Raw genomic sequence first — 21,240 nt, 5'->3', positions numbered from 1 at the left:
GACATTTTATTGACTTGTCCATATGGTTTATTGGTTTCTAAATGGCTCCACTTCTCTTTCGGAAAAGAATGGGAATTTAATCACACACCTTTGGCGGGCTTAGCGAGGCAGCTGCAACAGTCAACAGCCTCGTGATGTCAGCCTCAGACTCAAGAGAGACTGTCCTTGAAACACAAAGAACCCCTGATGACATTGATTCCTTTCAGCTACTGTAGTGTTCATTCGCGGTTACAAAGACCAGTGTGCTCAAAACCTTTTTAGCTCAGACAAGCGACAATAAAACGCCATAGTGCGCTCTGGGTATCAAAATAAGTCATTAATGTCTTCCACGTACCCAGAGATGGCTACAGTTATCGCTGCTCCCTGCTCGTCAACAACCTCGGTCCAGTGTAATGATACATTTAATTATTCTGGGTCCTGGCCAGAAATGTGCAGATGACACAATTTGCAAACAGAATCCCAGTATTACAAGGTTCCTCGTGTGTAATTACACAGATGTTATGAGTGAATCAGGTACTGTATAAAGGCTTGCAGTTGATTTGTGCCATCATGTTTCATCCTGCTTTTCATTTTGAGGCAAGGACAAGCCGATACGCCTCAGTAGCTATTATAATTATTTCTGCTCCTCTCCCTTTTCCATGCCCAGTCTCTCTGTCATGCTCTCAGTCTCAGCACAGGCCTGGGTGTCAATCCCCGAGGACATGACGCTGGAATGCCTATCTCAGGCGTCTGCAGATGGGGATTGGGAACGATCTTAGATTCAATACTATTTTCCAAATCAAGACTGAGGAATTAAATGAAATCTAACAATGTTATCTCTCAGGTCGAATTGGTCACTCAACTGTGCTGCCCTGATATACTGATAACACAAGCCACTTACTTTTTATCATCCACATGCCACAGATTACATTAGGGACTGCGTGTGTGCACAATGTGTAAATGCTACAGTGCTTGCGGGTAGTTTATGTCGTCCAGTCCTTTTTAGCTCTTCAATCAAAATTGTGTATGTAGCAGTGTAATTCAGTGTGGTATTCAAAGGATAGATTATAATCCACAGGACAATCCTTGTATTCTTCCTGTAATATGCACACAACAGCACCACCGTCCCCAGACATGCAAGCTTTAGTGGTTGTCTGTGTTCACCAGATAAAGACGAACAATGGTTCTAATAGGCAGCAGAGAGTCTCCACAACCAGTGTTTCAGCAGCGCACATTTGTTCTCACAAAGGCTAAATATATTTTGAGTGGCAGATTAAGGATATTGGTCAGGGGCTCTGCATTGTTAACTCTGAAAAGGGGGGTAAATGTGTGTTTGGATGATAATTCACACATTTTTAGGCTCGACGGCGAACAAAAAAGCCGCAGTGTTCTTGGTTTTGGGAAATGTGTTCCACAGATTGTTAATTATGCAACATAATCTCATTAAGTCCTTTTGCTTTGCGACTCAATTTCTTTTACAAGAATTAGTCATGATTGAGTAGTTTAGGGTTTAAAGTTCCTCTTTTGTTTCAGTTTCAAAAATGGGCGTCTTCATAAGGGCCTCTTTTGTCCAATTTGTATTCCACGAGGATGCCCGATCTCCAGCAGCAGCAGCAGCACAGTTTGCTTGGTCGAGTGTATGTAACACCAAACTGTCTTGGCCTGGTAAATACATAAACATCCAAAAAAACGGTATTCATCCAGAGATTGTTGAGATTCACTTTTCCAGTATGGGTTTGGCCGATGTTGATATTTTTAGTACAATATCTAGTGGTGGAAGAATTATTCATATCCTTTACTTAAAGCTATAATTTATATTTTATGATAAAATGGAATAAAAGAGGGTCGCTCACAGGGATAAATCGATAGACTCCGCTGCTCTCGTTGGCTTTAAAGGGGCTTTATAGCGAGTTTTAGCTCGTTGCGTAGCTGCTCGGCTCAAAACGTTATTGTTTTGGTTCACCCTCACCACACTCGTATCGTTGTTTTCAGTCATAGCAGGCAGCTGTTTTCAGCAAAAAAAGCTCTGAAAGCCCATTTTACACTACCGCAGACATGCAATGTTAGTGACTGGCTGGTGAACAAAGTGCATTTAACAGCTAAATCGACAGATATTTCCCTCTGGATTTGGTAAAGATTAAAAACAGAGCTTAAAGAGAGTGCATATTGGACTTACATTCATCATGTGGCCCCAACACCGCTCCAGATGAATGATAATGTTGCTCCGTAACTGATGTAAATTAGCAACCGTTTGCCAACAGTAAAAAAATCAGCAAATTACAGTTAAAGTATCAAAATCAAAAGTACTATGCAGAGTGGCATCTTTCAGAATGTTCTATTATTATATATTTTATTTATATATATTAATGTTATTATTATCAATTAACATGTAAGCAGAGGTGGAGCTAAGTAAATATAATAATACAATATACTGTTGGGTAGTTTAAATCTAATCAACTAATTCATTAATAGAAAATAAACTAATTTTATCAAGAAAATCCCAAATGTTTCATCTTCTCCAGTGTAAAGATGTGCTTCTTTTCTTTGTTTTATAATGATTGTAAACTGAATATCGTTGGGGTTTGGACTGTGGTCTGGTATGACACTCGGATGGACATTTTGAAGCCTTAATGATGAATCCAAAAAAGTAATTTACAGAGTTCTTGTTCAGTTTTTAATAATGAATTGTATTTTATAAGCTTATCGTATGTTAAAAAAGAATAATAATCTCTTACATTGCAACGTAACGACAGCTACTATATGAATACAGTGACACAATAAGTACATTTGCAGTAGGAGTATAAAGTAGCAGCAAATTGAATACTGAAGTAACAGTAACATACAAGTACCTTTTAAAATCGCACCTGAGAACAGTACTTGAGTAAATTTATGTATTTAGTTTCCACCAGAAATGTCGTTTCAAGATAAACACTAACAAGTATAATCAGCTATCAGAGTGTTTTGCAGAACACGTATCTCTCCTCTGATTCAGGCTTCCCTCCAGGGGCTGGAGACGCTGAAACTAAATCTAGACTCTCTCTGTTTTTCCCTCTACACATTCAGTTGTCGACTGCTTGTGTTCTAAAATATCTGAGAAATACATATGATTTTACACCACATAAACATCAAGGTGACCATGATCGATGTTATGGCAGCTGTTTTCAAAGATTATTGATTGTGAGAGTAGGGCACTCTGTGCCTTGTTTTCACCAAATGATCTCAGTAAATCTTGTGTTTCATCAGGGGCGACAGTCAGTTAAGGCACACTGCAGGACATGGTGTCTCTAGTCTCTGGAAGGTGTGATTGAGTCCTTGAGAGCTCCTTGGATAGACTGACATGGCAATTGCTCCTTTGTTGACGTGTGCTGTGTATCCATGTTAGCTGCCCTGGCTATCGATGTTTATTTTAGACCAGCGATGTGTCATTAATAGCTCCATCCACAGGGCTGATGAATAAACTCTTAAGTCTCTGGTATTCACATGACGTTTCCTTCCCTCCGAGTGCAAACATTGTGGAGACAGATTAGTTCTGCTGCTGTGGGTAAAGAAGATTAACCGAGATTATTAACAAACATGTTGGATTAAAAATACAGTGTCACTCTTTTCTTTTAGACATCCCAACTGTGCGGTTAAAACGGGTTACACTTGGGGTTCAGCTGTTCAAACCAGCAGCGTGTTCAGGACATCATGTGTCAGCAGGTAGCGGTAGTCCGTCGTCATCAATAGTGATTGGCAGTCATCACTGGGGATTGGACGCAGAGCTGCCTGGATTTAATCGTCTTGGTCCCAATTAAAGTCAGATTTACTGACATCAGTCACAGTTCATCACAGTGATTATGTTCAAGCTGTGCAGTGAGGAGATGATACAGAGTTTATGGGAACTGCCACTAATTGGAGGTCGTCACTCTCACTTTGTGTTCACTCATTAATATTTTCCATTAGAAAAGATGACAAATTTGTCACATATCTGCATAATCACATATGTACCTATATTTTAAGACATTAAATCATTTCTGTTGGGTATTTACTCGCACTATAATATGGTTTGGTTGCAAACTGCATTTAGTTTTTTTAATCTTACTTGTCACTTTTTCTTTCCGGTGGTTAATAATATGTATATCCTTTGCGGTTTTGAATGCACAGTGGTGGAAATGTACAATGTCACTCTACTTAAGTACTGTACTTAAGTACTTAAGTACAAATATATTCCATTGTACAGCACTACATTTCAGAGGGAGATATTTTACTTTTTATTCCACTACATTTGTTTTACCAAGTTAAGGTTTTACATTCAACACATGAGGAACCTTTTACATTGTAAAACAATAACTACACAAAACATGTTTGAGTTTAAACGATTAGTCGATTATTGATTAGTTGAATAATCGATTTATCAGTTGGTCATTTTTTTTTTACAATTGACTAATAATTTGAAAGTACTTTTTTAATGCAAAATTGAGCTCTGGTTAATTGTGATGGGCATTTGTCACTATCGTCATTTTACAAACCACACAATAAATTGACTGATAAAGAAATAAACAGTAGTTGCAGCCGTATATAAACAAAAAATAAAAAATTAGCTGCACCTCAACTATGATGATAAAATGCTACTTACACATTAATGCATGACTAATAATGATAATAATTAAATGATATACTTTATAATAGAATATTCATAGTATACCATTAGACACTGGGCCATTTCTCTGCAATGTGCTGCAATCATTTCTGATAAAGAATACATATGTATTTTTACTTAAGTAACATTATTAATGCACTACTTTTACTTGTAATGGAGCATTTTTACAGTATGATATTGGTACTTTTACTTAAGAATCTGCGTACTTCCTCCACCATGGCACGTTTAAAGATTTTCATGGTCAAACTTTAGTTTGTTGTGTCGAACGCTGAATCAAAATAACCACTTTTGGGTAAATGACCCAAAGCAATAGAATTAAATTGATTGGAATTAAACCCGCATTCAAAGAGAAGACCACCCACCCATAAGCCATGGACTTACACCGTTTATCTGATTTCCAGATAATGTTATCTAAGGTTATAAATGAGCGTATTGATTCCCTCACTTAGGCAATTTTCGTGCTTCTGAAAAAGGAAGTCAATATTCACCTTGCGGGGACATAAGAATGGATCATTTAAGCATACATCTCTAATAGTGGCATTGTTGTTTTCCTGAATGGCTCTACTGTGTATCTTGTACTGCAGGTACATAATAGGCTGTAATCATGCAGCGTGTTGGAATATAAAGTTTGACCTGTGATGTGTCCTGACATAAGACTGCAGATTTTTGTCAGCTGTCAGATATTGTGTCTGTGCTGTGATGGATGAGGCATAATCTTTTGATCTTGTATTGTTAGATTCTTCACAATACACCTTACTTGAATATGTATCAGCTGAGAAACAAAAAGCACTTTAAAAACTGAAATATTTGTAGGCCAGGCCTGTAGCTACAATATGATAAATGTGTCAGTGAGGCCATGTAAAACCTTTCACTTCTTCACCCGCAAATGCAATCTTATTAATAAATGCACATACGGTTCCCAAGACTTATTTAAAATTTTGATGTTTAAACATTTCCATAAACTCGCACTGCATTTTTATGACTGTACTAAAGTGATGCCGCAACTTGTCGGATCCCCATGGCACTGAAGACGTATTTTACTGTAGATTAAAACAAAAAATGAATAAAGAGTTTTTCCTTTAAAAGTGGGAGTGAAACTTATAGACAGCAGGAGGGGATTTCAGTGGAGGTATTTTAAGAGATATAGTGTGTAGTCTTTACAACATGCATTGAATTTTCTCATATTTTAATTGCGCACCTTGGCGACCCGTTCATAATATCTGCCAGCCCATGGGAGTGTCACGACCCAGACTTGGAAAGAACCAAACCACCAATGAAGATCCCTGATGTTTAATTGGAGTTTTAATAGGAGATAGGTGATGCCCCTTGAGTTCTCACATGGTAGTGTCCAGTGCCATCTAGTGGTAAGAAGATGACTATATGCAGCAGTGATATGGCTCTGTGTTGTGGGGTTTGTCTCGTTATTTTATATCAGTCCCTGAGGAAAAATACTTTTTATTCAGGCACTGAAGAAGCAAAAAGGAATTAGCATGTTGGTTTATAGAGCCATTACAATAATTGTATTGGAAGGAACTGCAGCATTTTTGGATGATTTATGAACAAAGGCCCTTAGAGTTACATTTGGCACATGAAATAACCATTAAAATACCAAATGTTGATCTGCACAGAAAAGGTCCAAAGACTCAAACAACCACATCCAAAGTAGAAAATAATTGTTAGCAATAATAATACTGTAAATTCTGCTGTAAAGCCTCTGCAGTGACATCTGTCTCCATCCACTAAAATACAATCATAGTCAGCATGTTCATCCATCTGTTTCATGTCCCGTTTTACCATCCTGGCTCATTTTAAGTTGTACCGCCTCTTCACAAGTCCTGATCTCCACAACCACACTGTGCCTTCGCTCCTCGTCCAGTTTCTTGTAGTTGTAGTAATGCATGATGAAGAAATATATGCCTGGCACCAGCATAAACACGCCACATGCGTAGTACATGTATTTGTAATCCTTGAAAATATCCACCAGAGCCCCTGAAAGAAGAGATTTACGCTTCATTGGTTGCCATTTTTATAAATTGCCACGTTTTGTTTATGCATTTATAATCTGAATTAAAAAAATCTAGGTATTCAAAGTTCACAAACCTGAAAGTGGAGGTCCAAGAAGCACCGGTCCACACTCGATAATAGTGACGAGCCCAACTGCACTGGAGAAGCGTTGAGGTCCAACCAGGTCCATCAGAACTTCAAAAAGCAGTGCAGAAAGCATCCCGAATGCCAAGCCAAAGAAGACAGCATAAACAACCATGCCCACATATCCAGGTAACAGTGGGAAGATGAGGTGGCACACACCATTGTATAGAACTGCAAAACTGAAGAAGTATTGGATCCGTGGCCGAATCCACTTGGTGTTGCCAAGGAGGCCAGTTGCTGGTCTGATAAACATGTCCACCAGAGCAAAAATGGAGAGTAAGAAAGCTGCTGAATATTCATCAATCCCTTGATGTTTGGCATATGGAGCCAGAAAGACCACGGGCGCGAAAAACCCGAAAAACATGACTATATTACCAATGAGATAAATGAGGAAGCCCCGGTGTTTGAAAAGTGAGAGATCTATGAATTTGTGCACACAGCCCTGACTCTTGATCTCGTCTTGATTTGCCTCAGTCAGAAGGTTAGCTGACTGTGCACTGGTGTCAGCAGTCGCAGCTTTCTCAGTGGCTTCCCCGTTACACTCTGGTGGTTCAGTCGTTGGTTTGGGTCGGACATTTTTATTGACTGGTCTCATCAAAGCTCCAGCTACACAGCAGTTCAAAACAATGGATCCCAGGATGAGGAAGCTCCCTCTCCAGCCAAAAGTATCACAGAGAAACTGATTGAGAGGAGCCAGAGTGAAAAGAACAACTGGACTTCCTGTCATGGCGAGCCCGTTGGCCAGTGGCCTTTTGACCTGGAAGTAGGTACCTATGATCGTCAGGGCCGGCTGTAGGTTGAAGGCAAGGCCAAAACCTGTACAATGCAATAACAATGTAAAGACAGAAATATTAAGGCATGTAGCTTTATCGAAAATGATTTTAACATTCAGTGTCACACATTGTCCAGGGAGGAATTCAGATTTTATATACAAACTTAAAACTGCACCATAAAACAATGATGACCACCTTGAGTGGGTAATATAATTGGAATTTTAGCCTTTTATTATTTAATATTATTTGCATGTTAGAGCGCTAACATGAATAGCAATTAGATTATGAAGTTCAAGGCTTGTCTAAAATAAAACTACAAAATGATTTGAGTTTGTAATATTATCAGATCTGTCATGATTAGTGGATTGACTTGTCGCCTGTTAGAACATGTTTTGGTAAATATTTTTGATAATTGATTATTATAAATATAAATAATAAAAAATAATAAAGTAAAAATGCCTAATATTTTCTGTTTCCAGCTTCTCAATTACTGCGATTTCTTTCTTTGGTTTTGGACTGTCAGTAAGTAATTGATTAATTGATGAATGGATAAAGTTAACTGCAGTTTAATCAGTAATGAAGACGTAATTATTGTAGGTACATAGTGTTCAAATACTTTTTATTTCTAGATCACCTCACTCATGTACAGCTACTTACTGTGCTACAACAGGGGGATCATCTCTACTAGATTAGAGTTTAAAGTCTGAGAGGTTTGTTTACTCGCTGGTATTGCATGATCATGTGGTCTGGTGTACATGTAGGCATGTGGGGATTCTCTAGATGCGCCTGATTTAGTTAGCTATTTTTCAAAAAAAGAGGTCAAACTCAAGTCTATGTATTGCCCTGACAGCACAGGGCATGGATATTCCATTGTGATTTGAGTAAACATTGCAAAGAATGGCCCAAATTAACCCCTGGCATAGGCACAAAGGATCCTCCTGCGTCAGCCGGTGACAACCGAGCAACATGAAGCAAACATTACAAAGATCACGTTACAAGTAAAATTCCTCGACATGTATATCAACTCTATATTATCTTATATGATTATTAATGAATAAAACAAATATAATTTACCTCCAATTAATCCAACGCAAAGATACAGATGCATGATAGTCCTGCCAAAAGAAGCAAGCACCATGCCAGCGCTAACCATGACCCCTCCGACCATAACCACAGGTCTGCTGCCATAGCGGTTCACAAGCACACTGCTCACTGGTCCTGTACAGAGGAAGGAAATGTCTAATTTTCGTGGTTTACAGCACTAAAGCTATATCTGATTTGGTTAAATAAATGATCAAAAAGGTACGATTAGAATCATTTCACTAAGGTATGATTGCCACTGACCTCCTGCATACATAGAAGCGAGCATGACCGAGGACAGCCAGGCAATCTCACTGTAGGAAACTGAAAAATATTCCTGAATCTCCTTAAAGTAGATGGTGAGGGACTTTGGAAAGGCATAGGAGAATCCAATGGAGATGAAGGCACCAAAGACGACAGCCCAGCCCCAGCCTCCATCTGGTGGTGTGTAGCCTAGTTTGGTTGCTGCTGCAGGGGGCATGTTTGATCCAACGGCTGGATAGTGGAAACAGGTAAAAGAAGTGAACCGATTCAAAACAACTGCACTTTTGTAAAGCTGTGGGAATGCTTACATGACGCAGATCCTAAAAACATACATTCTATAGGTCACAAGAGCTCACCTCTGCACAATCCTTGAAACTGTTTTGGCCAGGCTATGAACCTTGTTGTTGTACCAGGCTGTGGCCGCCTCTGACAGACCCTGCTTTAAGGCCTTTGATCTCATCACGTGTGCTTGCATGACAAATATGAGTGACCATACATGGGAAAAAGCAACAACCCTCCTGGAGACAATTTATTTTGTTAGCATTCAAGAACAACATGAGTCCCTCGAGTCTCAACCACAGATGTGCCGTCAAAGCCTCCTTGTGGGACTTTGTTGAATACTAACAAAATAAGATGTCTTGTATCTTAATTAAAATTATGAGGTGCTCATATTTAATTAGACCTTTACAGTAGATACCCATTAAGCTTAGAATATAAAAAGAAAACCCCAGTGTCCTGTATCAGGTATTCAGAATGAATGATGAAAATTACAGAAGAATAATTTATCTTTAGTTAATGAGGACACTCTTAAATATCACCAGCTAATAAACTCACAGATGCTCATTTATCGTATCTATCTCTAAATGGCCAATTCAATATGCCCCCCCCCCTGTGAGTAACATACTTTATTTTCTTTGTTTTAAGAGAAAAGAAACAGGGGTGGGAGTTCACCTTTGTTCCACTGACATTTGGCTTCTTAAAAAGCAGCAGAGTGGGACCTCGCGCAGCTACTCCACTAAACTGGAGTGACATAATCACCACGCCTCCTTCCGTCACGCTCTCCCGGTCTGCTGCTGCTGCTTCTACTACTACATTGATTTACAGTTTGTATAAATGTAACTCTCTCTCACCAATTAGGTGAATGTGAGGAGGCGAGAAATACACTTGTTCTGAACCCCATTAGCAGGTGACCTCTGTTAGTGTTACTCAACCACATTGTTGTGTAACACATACATTGTTGGTATGCATGTTAGCTAATGTTTGCTAACCGCACTGTCGGGTATAGGAGCTGTATAGATAGTTAGTTACCTATTTATTTAACAAGCTCGTTTCTGGGTTCAGTGTATTGGCAAATGTTTTCCCAAGTGCGAGCACGTTTGGGCTCATGTTTGACCAGGTTTCCCAGTTGTGTAAACTCAAGAGTGGCACCTGCCCTCTGCAGACATCAGCATCGGACCTTCAGCTCGGAGTGTCAAGGTGTCAAGGTAAGCTTCTCTGTGTGTTATTATATTACTGTACACAAAGAACATGCATTAGTAAAGGCACACGTATTTACACTAGCTTAAGACGTCAATGTTGCTATTTAGGTGCCAACTCCTCAGTAAGGAAAGTAGCGTTTGGCTGTCTTAGACGTCGCTAATTGACGTCATCGCCTAATTTGAAAAAAAACATCCTAAATATGTTTAGAACTACACATTATCTTTCTTCTGTTGATTTATTGTTTGTTTTTATTTTGACATTGAAATAAGCCATCACTTCTCAAAATAAAGTCATGATTAGGCATGAGTTATTTTACCAGCTGTAGCCAATTAACGTGAGTCAATTAGCCAATCTAGTAACGCGAGAACGCTGAATGGTAAACGTGCCCTGCCAAGTCGGGGAGGTTTGCACGTGCTGCCAAAGATGTTTGCTATAGAAATGCCACGACTCTTTTGTTATGATAGTAGAAGATATGGATATAATTGAGTGTATTGTCAATTGTATTGCAAAAGACAGAGTGGTACGGCTGCCGCTAGAAAAACACAAAGTGATCGCGTGCAGTCACCTTCAGTTAGAACGTTAATGGCAGTCAACAAGTTTTCCCGGTTAATTTATAAGCAAAACATCAATTAATGATCTGAAGCTAGTCACCTTTTTAAATGCTCTGAATCTGGACCACCGGAGTGTTCTGGGCCGAACAGCCACGTGTCCTGTCCTGTGAACCTTTTTACGTTGAGACATGAGAACCGTCATGTAGTAGGGACATATTGCGTTACAATATTCAGTAATGCTAAATATAGCGCAGCTTAAGCTAAGAATCTATTCCAGGAATAACCAAATGTAATTTAAGATTTATTAAATCCTAAACGGCTGTTTTATTTTTGGCTTGAGTCCCGTTTTGTTTTGTTTTTCATCTATTTGATATTTTCCTGGTGGGAATGGTTACAGTAATTGGCAGTTTTCTTCCAAGTACTACAGTATTAAGTTTTAACAAAATATACCTAATAAAACAAAGGGTTTCCATTTTTATTTACTCACATTTATCCTTTCATTTATTTTTTTTGTAATTGTATAAAGTTTTAATTTGAATAATGTAATGCAAAACACAACTTATGTTTATAAGATATTTAATTTCACGTTAATGTAAATGTTTTGTTGAGCTCCGGGGCTGTACAGTTTGCACAGTGTTATTTATTAGAGCATTGGATGTCTCCCCTCTGAAACAAACGTGGCTCAAACACTTGGTTTCCCATATTCAAGTAGGACCTGGACAAGGGTAACATGATGGAAATATTTGCAAGTAACGCAGTAAATATTGATATGGTTGTTCATATTTGTTACTAAAGAGTCCATTCAACTTCTGCCAGCTGGAAAACTCTTATCTCCACTATTAGTCATTTTGCTCGTGTGCACTTGAATGAATGGGTTGAAACCGAAAGTGACGACTGCAGTGCTGTTATCTTATATTCCCTGCTCTTTCTCAGGTGCTGTATGATGGGCTTTGTCCCATATGTGTGACAGAGATCCGGTTCCTTCAGTTTATGCAGAGAAACCAGCCCGGGAAAGTAGACTTTATTGATATCTCCCTACCAGACTATGATGCAGAGAAAAACAAGGATGTCAGCTACGAGATGGCCATGGAGGAAATGCATGTGATTGATGGGAAAGACGAGGTAAACTTACATTCAACTGGCTTTACTGGGACTGTAATATTCTGCATGTCAAGTTGTCATTTTGTATTTCTTTTGCACATTAGCCTTAATGTAGTATTGTGTGGATAACATTCTGTATTGGCAGGTTCACCGTGGGATCCCAGCTTTTGCAGTCATGTACAGTGCAGTGGGCCTTGGCTGGTTGGGTCGCCTCATGATGTGGTCACCTGTGAGGCCATTCATGGACAAGTCCTATACTGTCTTTGCCAAGAATCGCTTAAAGTGGACCGGACGTGGGGAAGAGTGCATTAAAGGACGCTGTGAAAAGAAAACACACTGACTTTTGACTACAGAAAAAAATAAATAATGTCTATTAAGTTCATTGGTAAAGAAAAACTCAGTGTAACTCAGTCTGTTTGTTCTAATGTGAACACTGGTTAGAGGACTCAAAAATATTGAGCCTAACCATAACAAACGGTGCAGAGAAAATGCTTTACTTCCAGAGACGAAGAGTAATGATGATACTTAATACAAGACTGTCATACTATGACAAATATACAGAACGGAGAAAATCACTGAAGCAAAATGCAGTCAATTTCCTGTCGCGCACAGCCTCTCAGATTGAGGTTCTTTTTAAAAGCAGATAGAGAACCAAACTGTCAGGAAGCTGCCACTAGATGTCATTGTAAGTCTAAAATAATATCAGCCGTGAGTGAAATTGTTCTTCAGGAATCGTGTCGTATGACATTCATGATTATTTGCCAGGTCATGATTGACTTGTTCATTTAAAGTTGCCTTGTAACAGATACAAGCAGAAATGATAGGTGAAATAAATATTTAGTGTTTCTGACGGTAAAGGAAAATTAAAAAATAAAACTGACTAAATTGACATTTATATTTTATGTTACACTTTTAAGTAATTTCTGTTTGCAGGTGAAAGTATTCAGACTTTTTAATCTCAGGTGCCTCTTTATAGTGAGCATGTTTCATCAACAATACAGTGCAATGCAGAGCAGTGTGCGCTCCTCAGAGGTTTAATAAACTGGCTGTAGGACAGTAATGTTGACTGAACATATTCTATGATATAAGGAAGACTTATTTTTTATTATCCTTTTATTTTCCACAACTGAAATGCATTTCAGGTAAGGCTTTATAGTCCAGCCTGCAAATTACTGGAGACTTATTTATATATTGCACAGGATATAAAAAGATAACAATGGGGTAACTGTATGGAAATGGAATTATTTACACTATAATTTATTTTAAAATGATACATTTACGAGAAAACAAAAAAAAGATAATTTACCTATTGGGCTCAAAGGTTATTAAAATCATGATTAGATACTGGGCTGTAAAATAATCTGTAAATACAAAACGGGTTCACTGTAATCTGAAACATTTTATTATATAGCACTACAGACGTGCTATTGTTTTGTATCACATGTTGTGGCATGTGCACAGTCTTAAGAGGCAGGTGTGTGTTGTGATCTATGAAGCCGCTAACATCAGCTGACTGAGACCCTTGAGTCTCCCCCCCCCCCCCCCTAATTTTAGGCTTGTGCTTCCAATCATGCAGTCAACAATCACAGCACATGTCTTTAAGCCTGTGTGGTCTTACAAAGCAGTGGTCATGCTTCTCCGCCCCCCCAGCCCAGCTCAACCAATGAGATTAAAGTATTGCACGGAAGAAGGGTTGAACTAAGAATCAAAACACAGAACACATAGTAGTTCTGACAGTTTGTCTAAAGTGGTGTAGTGGATTTTAAAAATTGAGACTTGGTTGAAGAGGAATTGTGAAGACGGAAGAACTAGGTGTTGCGTTTTCAGGTGAATATTCAGTGTAAGCTTTTTATCTGACATCTCCTGTCAAGGTTAGAGTAGCTATAAGCTACTTTGGTTCATGACCTTTCCCCACTTAAGTGGAAAACCACCATAGTAGATGTATATGACTAATGCATAGCCAAGCTGTTTACCTGTCTTCTTGTAAAGGCACCACATAGAGTTAATAATTGCAACAGTAATTCAGTGTATTCGTATTTGCTAAGAATATATGAGCAACTATGTGCAAAACAGTTTTCTTCTGTCACATCGTATACAGTAAATCTATTGGCAGCAAGAGGAGTTATTTACAGGTCATGTTCACTGATGTATTTGCTCATAGGTTTCATGTTACATTCATAAAGAGACACAGTTCTAGGAAAAGGTGGACGTGCAAGGTTGTTGTGGAACATAATGTTTGTACACAATCAGCTCTCCCTGAAAGCGCACACACTCAGTTATGAGTGACATTTAATCTTTTCCTCCGAACAGAGGAGATATAGTAACTTAACTGATGCTTGGACACATTTGATTTTAACTGAAGTGTGCGCTTTTTGTTTCGCAAGGTCATTCATTTGTTGAAATGTTGTGTTTAATATAAATGAATGAATTTAAACTAACATAATTTGCATGTGGTTTACTATGGAGTATGACTACTTCTAACTTTGGTGATCCCCTAACTTTTACTCGAGCGCCCCCAGCAAGATGACACTCTTTGTTGTTTAATTAAATGTCTACAATTATTAGGATTGTCATGAAATCTGGTATAGGCATTAATGTAATAACTTTGACCCACTGATTTTTCATCTGGTGCCAGGTCAACATTTCAAATTGTTCAATAGTTTTTCAACCTCCATTCTTACATGCTAAACTAAGATTGTGAACACGGTAACCGTTATACATGCTTAAAATCAACATGCTACATTGTCATTCTGAGCTTGTTAGAGTGCTGGTGTTAGCAAGTTAGCTCAAAGCATCACTTCGCAAATACAGTCTTATGGAGCTGCTAGCATGGCTGTAGACTTTTGTTCTAATGTGTCCGTTTTGTGTATGTTCCTAGATTCCTGTTGAAAACGCTGCTACGACCTAAAGCAATGCAAGCTCAAGAGTGACATTCGGACTTTGATTGCTGCTCACCACATCAGGTCAAACATGGGTCGCTACCTCAGCACCAACTTGTGTTCAAGTTCTGTGAATGAGACTTTGAGATCATACTGCAAAATTAGGTACCTAATGAGCCTTCTCAGAAAGTATCCTTGTCTGGATAAAGCAGCGCTCGGCCTTGATCTCCACAGATATTCACTGCTGTCACATCCTCATCCTTCCAGATTTACAAGAAAGGTTATTTTTAAAAATATAAACCACAGTAATACAGGCTCTGCCTCCAACAATTTCCTCAGAGATCTAAACAAAGAACTGAATCATCTCCAGGTTGTGCGTTTTTATTCGTCCTCCAATAGGAAAACATTCAAACCTGTAGCTCCAATTGGGATCCTTGAAGAGGCTCAGAATGGTTTTCTTTTGAGTTCGCTGGGAGGAAGTTTTGGTCAATCATTTAATAGATTGTCCAGACACATTAACATTTATTTCAAGAGAAAGGACGTTGTAGCTAAAAATGCCGTCCTTGTTGCCACAACTCCAGAATATCTTGGCCGGTCACAGAGGCGTAGTCTAAGTCAACGGGAAGCCAGTGAGCAAAATATATCAGAGCGCCAAGACACAACACAGACCTTAAAAACCAAAGACAAACAGGTGAGCTCAGAAACAAGTCCTTCAAAACCAGACAGCCCTAAACTGCAACTATTTCACATCAGCTCTTTGGCAACAAAGTTTGGTGAGAGCTACAGTTATGTTGCTAGTCACATTAACTCAGTCTTCCCTCGCAGTTTTGCAAAAGTTGAAACGCAGGAGAATTTGGAAACCATGTCTTCTACCAAAGGGACAAACAGGAGGCTGAAGAAGAGACCAATGCAAAACACTTACATCATGAAGTCTAAAGAAGCTGAAATGTCTCAAGTCAAACCTGCTGTTGATCAGGCAGCAGTGGAATCTAACAATAGCTCTAGCAGCTGGGATGACGGCTACCTCCTCTTTGCAAGACACATCAATAAATACTTTGGTGCCAAGCTTAACGAAGAAGTCGACCAAGATCCGAATAGGAGAGAACACGTTTCTGTGGAACAAAATAGCTCTTACAAAAAACCCTTTTCAACACAAACTACCTCACCAACTCAAGGTGCCATGTCACAAGTGAAGCAAGACGAACCTATCATCCATGAAACTGGAGGCCTTTTCCACAGCAGCAGTAATACCACTAACTTTGGGGAGAACTATTTCCAAACGGCTGGTTACATCAATGAGTTTTTCAATGGTCAAAGAATATTGGATGTGGACATTGATAGAAATGTCCTGACAGAGGTGCACCCTGGATCTGCTACCTCTGAAAGACTGAAGACGGTATCCTTTATGGATTGTCTTCGTCACCCCACAAGCGCCATCCCTGACTTGCTGGGTTCTTATCTAAAATCGGGTCCCTTGACGCAGACTGGTAAGACCAGATCTGCCAAGACTTCACCAGAGGCATTGGTGAATAAAAAGGTGAGTTGAGGTGACATGTTTTGTGATGTTTCAGTAAGAAACTGAAAATATAAAAATAAATTGATTGTCGGTCTAGAAAGTAACAGTGTGTCCCTTATAGCATGAGTTTATCATTGCTTGTACAGCGTTGCTATTCAAAATATGATAATATTTAGATTTTAACTATGGCTCAGGTCCCCTTCAGGCTGCAAATACATTACTGTTGCTGTCACAGAAGCTAAAACACATCAAACTGTTGTGCAAATGTTAATTAGTTTCTTATATATTTATATGTTCTCAGTTTGTTTTGAGTCGGAGGCAGGCAGAGGAAATGACACGAGTGTTGATTGGCACTCTGTCACAGGCGTCATCTCCAGAAGCTCTGACTTCCTGCGTGGAGGCACTCAATGAACACCTCATACGTTACCCATCATGTAAAGGTGTAATGTGGCAGGTCTGTTGGAAGTGAAACAATAACATTTACAAATGTCTAACAATCTGAATTTGACCTCTGGGAATTCTTAAAGATGTTTCTGTTTTCCAGGAGAAAACTGCGGTCACGTTGTTGAGAAAGCGACGAACCAGCAGAGATAACCAGGCGCTTCAGAGCGCCTTAAGAGAAAGCTTGGCTCTAATCGGCTATGTGGATCCAGTCAATGGTTGTGGCATTAGAGTGCTCTCAATTGATGGTGGTGGAACAAGGTAACTGTAACAAAATAAAATAAAAATCATTAATGAATGGTGAATAAACAGCACTAGAGCAGCCATTTGATTATTTTCATTTTCAATTCATCTCTAATTAATTTTATTTATGTTTTGTCTATAAAAGGTTAAAACAAAATAGTGAAACATTTCCATCAAGTCTTCAAATCGATGTCATCCGACTAACAGTGCAAAACACAGAGATATGTATAGTTTACTGTCATATAGGATAAAGAAAAGAACTTCTGAAAAGTGGGAATGTTTGATATTTTTGCCTAAAAAATAGATTTTCCGTCTCGAGTAATCTATTTATTATTAAACTAATTGTTTCAGCTCAACCCAGAACCCTGTTTATAATGGTCTCTATCCAGGAACTTTTTTAACAATTTCTTTACTCAACTCATCATAACGTTCTTTTAATATTCAGTAAATTTAATATATTTTGTCTTTGCTTTTTCCAGAGGTGTGGTGCCCTTGCAGGTATTGCAGATACTAGAAGCTGAGACGGGCAGGAAGATCCACCAGCTGTTTGACTACATCTGTGGAGTGAGCACAGGTGACGATGAACAGAACAGAGAGTTACTAATAAAGTTACTTAATAACAATATAATGTCCTAACAATCTATCGTTCGTGTCTCACTCGTGTTTCTCCATGTGTTTACTAAAGGTGCCGTTCTGGCCTTCATGCTGGGTCTGGCCCATTTTTCTCTGGAGGAGTGTGCTGAGATGTATCGGCGTTTTGGCTCTGAAGTGTTTCGGCAGAACCCGCTGGTTGGCACCGTGAAGATGGGCTGGAGTCACTCCTACTATAACACTGAGACCTGGGAGACAATACTACGGTATTTAAATAATAGATTCTAACAACACAAACATTCTCAACATTGTAATAAAACAGTAATACAATACTGGTATTCTGGTCTGATGGAATTTTATGTTTTTATCATGTTTAGAGAAAAGATGGGAAACAGAGTACTTATTAAAACAGCCAGAGAGGAGTTCAGTCCAAAGGTAAGAATACTGCATTCACCATGGTTGTTGATTTTATGAAATTTTACAAAATCACCATCAGCACTGATGATATAATGTTGGATTGGATTTTTTTTTTTTTGTTTCAAACTTTAAAATTGCAGTTTTCACAGGTTTTGCAACATTTAACAGAGGGTATTGGTATCTGTTCAGGTTTCAGCAGTCAGCGCAGTGGTAAACTGGGGTACCAGTCCAAAGGCCTTCGTCTTCCGCAACTACAACCACAAACCAGGCTCTCTCAGCCGCTACGCAGGAGGCTCAGCCTGCCAGATGTGGCAGGCAGTGCGAGCATCATCAGCTGCCCCAGGATACTTCCAGGAGTTCCCCTTACAAAGTGACATTCACCAGGTAGGAAACTGCTGTAGCTTATGCATTTACAGTGGATTTTTATTTTCAGAGAGAGAGAGTGTATGAGCTGTGCAAAAATAATTACATTTCCTGCCTAGCATCACAAACATTTTCTTCGGCCATTCCCCTCAACTGAAAGAGAAAAACTTGTTTACCATTACTAAGTGCACAACTTTATGATTGTGTAACCCAATTATATGTTAAGGGGGAACTACGACCGTTAGTCATACATGCTATTCCAATTGTCAAAGAGTCCAAAACTATGATTTAACATTAACTTTCTGCCAAATCCAAAAACTAGAGTGATAAAACTCAAATTTGTGACGTCATCAGGTATAAAGTCTGGATCTGCTCCATAGTCTCCAATATGTTATAGATGACACTGAGAGCACCCAGGGGAATGTTCTGAGTATTTGGGTACATTTAATGTTAGGGAGAGAGTAGCTCATGTTCACTAATATTGATTGAACATTCCTAGGCCATGGTAAAAACAATTGGAGTTAGAATTCTTCGTTTAGATGGTCAAACACACATTTACATACTGTTGTGCACACAAAAGCCTCATTTTGATGTAACTTAAATGTGTGTGTGTTTGAGTCACACATGGCTTTGAGTTGGGTAGAAATGAACAGAATACTCTTTAGATTAAATTTTGTATGTATTCATAGGATGGAGGAATTATCCTAAACAATCCCTGTGCCTTGGCTGTCCATGAGAGCCGTCTATTGTGGCCCAACCAGCCCTTCCAGTGTGTGCTTTCCCTTGGCACCGGTCGCTATGACAATGCTAAGAAGGGACCTACCACCTCCACCAGCCTGAGGGCAAAAATCAGCAACCTGATCTGCAGTGCCACTGACACTGAAGGCGTCCACACCCTTTTGGACGATCTGCTACCTCCAGACGTGTACTTCCGCTTCAACCCAATGTTGAGTGCTGTGGTGTCCCTGGATGAGAGCCGGCCGCAGGTCCTCGACCAGATGCAGAGGGACACCCAGAAATACCTGGAGAGAAACCGGCCCAAATTGGCCAGGCTCTGTTTAGTGCTCGGGGCGGAGCGTACAGCTGCTAGCAGAACTAAAGACTGGATGAATGAGAGGGCATGGGAGATGAAGCAGCGATGGGTGTGAGTAGGTACAGTATGAGGTATGTCTTACATGAAGCTGCCTTTTCTGTGCACAGATTCACACACACATACAGGCTGTGGACACAAAGGGAAACCCCTTAAAGTACAACAACCACCCTGATTCACTGAAGCACTTTGGTTTGTAGTTTGGACCTTAAAGGTGTCTCTTCAACTCAGTAGTCATTTTAGCCACGCTAGAGCTGTGACTCTATGGATGGCAATGTCAGTCTGCCAGTTTGTCCACCACTTTGGTCCAGATTGTTTTATCTCAACAACTTTTAGATAGTCATTAAATGTTGTACAAATATTCATGGTCTCTAGAAGATGAAGCCTATTGAATATGGTGATCCCCTGACTTTTCCTTTAGTGCAACCATGAAGGGATTTTGAGTGAAATGCCCTGACACTTAGTGCTGACCAAGTGGCAACCTCCGGGTCTGGAAAGTGAAGTCGATGCTTAAGTGCCTTAAACCTGCATTCTCTCTAATGGCCAGCAGGGGGCGACTGGTTGCTAAAAGCAATCCCATTATATAGAAGTCTATAAGAAAAATGATTTATTTACTTACTTGATTTATTATCTCAGTAAATGTTTTCCTGACTAGTTTATGGACTCTATTGCTAGTCTTAGGTCTTCATAAAGCAGCTTATGCTTTAGAATTTGAAAATTGCATATTTTCAACATGTCAAAACGAATGACATTCCCATCAGCCTCTGTTGTATTTTGTGTTAAGGGATAATTATATGTTATTTTGCTAAGATGGTAAATATCTTACCTGCTAAACATAAGTATGTTAGCATTAATAATGTGAGCATGTTAGCATGCTGTGTGTTAGCTCAACTAAACATACAGTTTAGAAGATTTTACGGCGTGTCTCTACGTTTCATACGCGTAAATGAGACCTTAGTTGTAATTTTATGCCTCAGGTCTATTTTCTTTGTTTTTATGCACTTAAACAGTTGTGTGTTGGGCTTTGAGCACTGCCAAAACATGGTTGTCCTACACACAGTTTTTTTTTGTCTTCAGCATTTGTAAATATGTGATTTGTAGTGTTTGTAGCTGAACTCACAATTACACAGCCAGCCATTGAGTTGTATTAAGTTATTCACTGATCAGCAGAATCCATCAGCTTTGAAAGGAGATTCAACAATCACCATTTTTACAAGTTGTTTTTTTCCACTTCACTTCCAGAGGAATAAAGAAGGTTAATCAAATCCGTTAAATTTATTATATCACAAGATAATTCTTCTGTTTTGTCCATTTCCTGATATACTGTATGCCAAATCAATGTGATGTTGTGAACATACCTCACTTACATCTAGCATTTTGTTGATGACTTCATCAAACGTTCATGCACTTTATCAAAAACGCTTTGTGTAATGAGCGCTGGCACTTATCGTTGAATGTAATATTAGCTATGAATCATACTTTCATGTGACTTTACATCTGATGTAGTATATTATTGTGCTATTGGGCATTGTATGAGTATTTGTTTTGAATAAATTCATATTTATGAAGACTCTTTTCCTTTTTTCTTAAAACATTTTTTCCATAAACACATTAAACCACAACCACTTTTTTGTAAACTCAATACAAAAATCCCCCTGGTGTTGTTAAATGATGTAAGACTTTATC

The 21,240-nt window shown here is 39.0% G+C and overlaps 3 protein-coding genes across 4 annotated transcripts; 2 read left to right on the top strand and 1 right to left on the bottom strand.

Moving 5' to 3' along the window:
- Positions 1 to 5,830: 5,830 nt before the first annotated feature.
- On the bottom strand, positions 5,831 to 11,091 carry LOC115010925 (monocarboxylate transporter 2-like). Of its 2 annotated transcripts, none has more exons than XM_029435836.1 (5): positions 11,014 to 11,091; positions 8,884 to 9,114; positions 8,614 to 8,757; positions 6,719 to 7,582; positions 5,831 to 6,607 (listed from the first exon to the last, which is right to left on the bottom strand). In XM_029435836.1, exons 2-5 carry the CDS (start codon positions 9,098 to 9,100, stop codon positions 6,384 to 6,386), a joined length of 1,449 nt encoding a protein of 482 aa, XP_029291696.1. In that variant the 5' UTR covers positions 9,101 to 9,114; positions 11,014 to 11,091; the 3' UTR covers positions 5,831 to 6,383. The 2 variants fall into 2 exon arrangements, with proteins under 2 accessions (XP_029291696.1, XP_029291697.1); XM_029435837.1 differs by lacking the exon at positions 11,014 to 11,091 and adding an exon at positions 9,240 to 9,337.
- Positions 9,897 to 13,120, top strand: LOC115010927 (uncharacterized protein At5g50100, chloroplastic-like). Its single transcript, XM_029435838.1, has 3 exons — positions 9,897 to 10,367; positions 11,847 to 12,035; positions 12,160 to 13,120. The coding sequence occupies exons 1-3, from the start codon at positions 10,236 to 10,238 to the stop codon at positions 12,352 to 12,354; spliced, it is 516 nt and encodes a 171-aa protein (XP_029291698.1). The 5' UTR covers positions 9,897 to 10,235; the 3' UTR covers positions 12,355 to 13,120.
- A 1,864-nt stretch (positions 13,121 to 14,984) lies between these two features.
- Positions 14,985 to 21,076, top strand: LOC115010973 (calcium-independent phospholipase A2-gamma-like). The gene is made up of 9 exons (XM_029435900.1): positions 14,985 to 15,058; positions 15,293 to 16,430; positions 16,711 to 16,863; positions 16,954 to 17,111; positions 17,573 to 17,667; positions 17,779 to 17,950; positions 18,062 to 18,119; positions 18,291 to 18,485; positions 19,154 to 21,076. The coding sequence occupies exons 1-9, from the start codon at positions 14,985 to 14,987 to the stop codon at positions 19,610 to 19,612; spliced, it is 2,502 nt and encodes an 833-aa protein (XP_029291760.1). The 3' UTR covers positions 19,613 to 21,076.
- The last annotated feature ends 164 nt before the right edge of the window (positions 21,077 to 21,240 follow it).

Source organism: Cottoperca gobio, chromosome 7, assembly GCF_900634415.1.
Source record: "Cottoperca gobio chromosome 7, fCotGob3.1, whole genome shotgun sequence".
Taxonomy (NCBI): Eukaryota; Metazoa; Chordata; class Actinopteri; order Perciformes; family Bovichtidae; genus Cottoperca; species Cottoperca gobio.
This window is presented reverse-complemented; position numbering and strand designations above follow the sequence as displayed.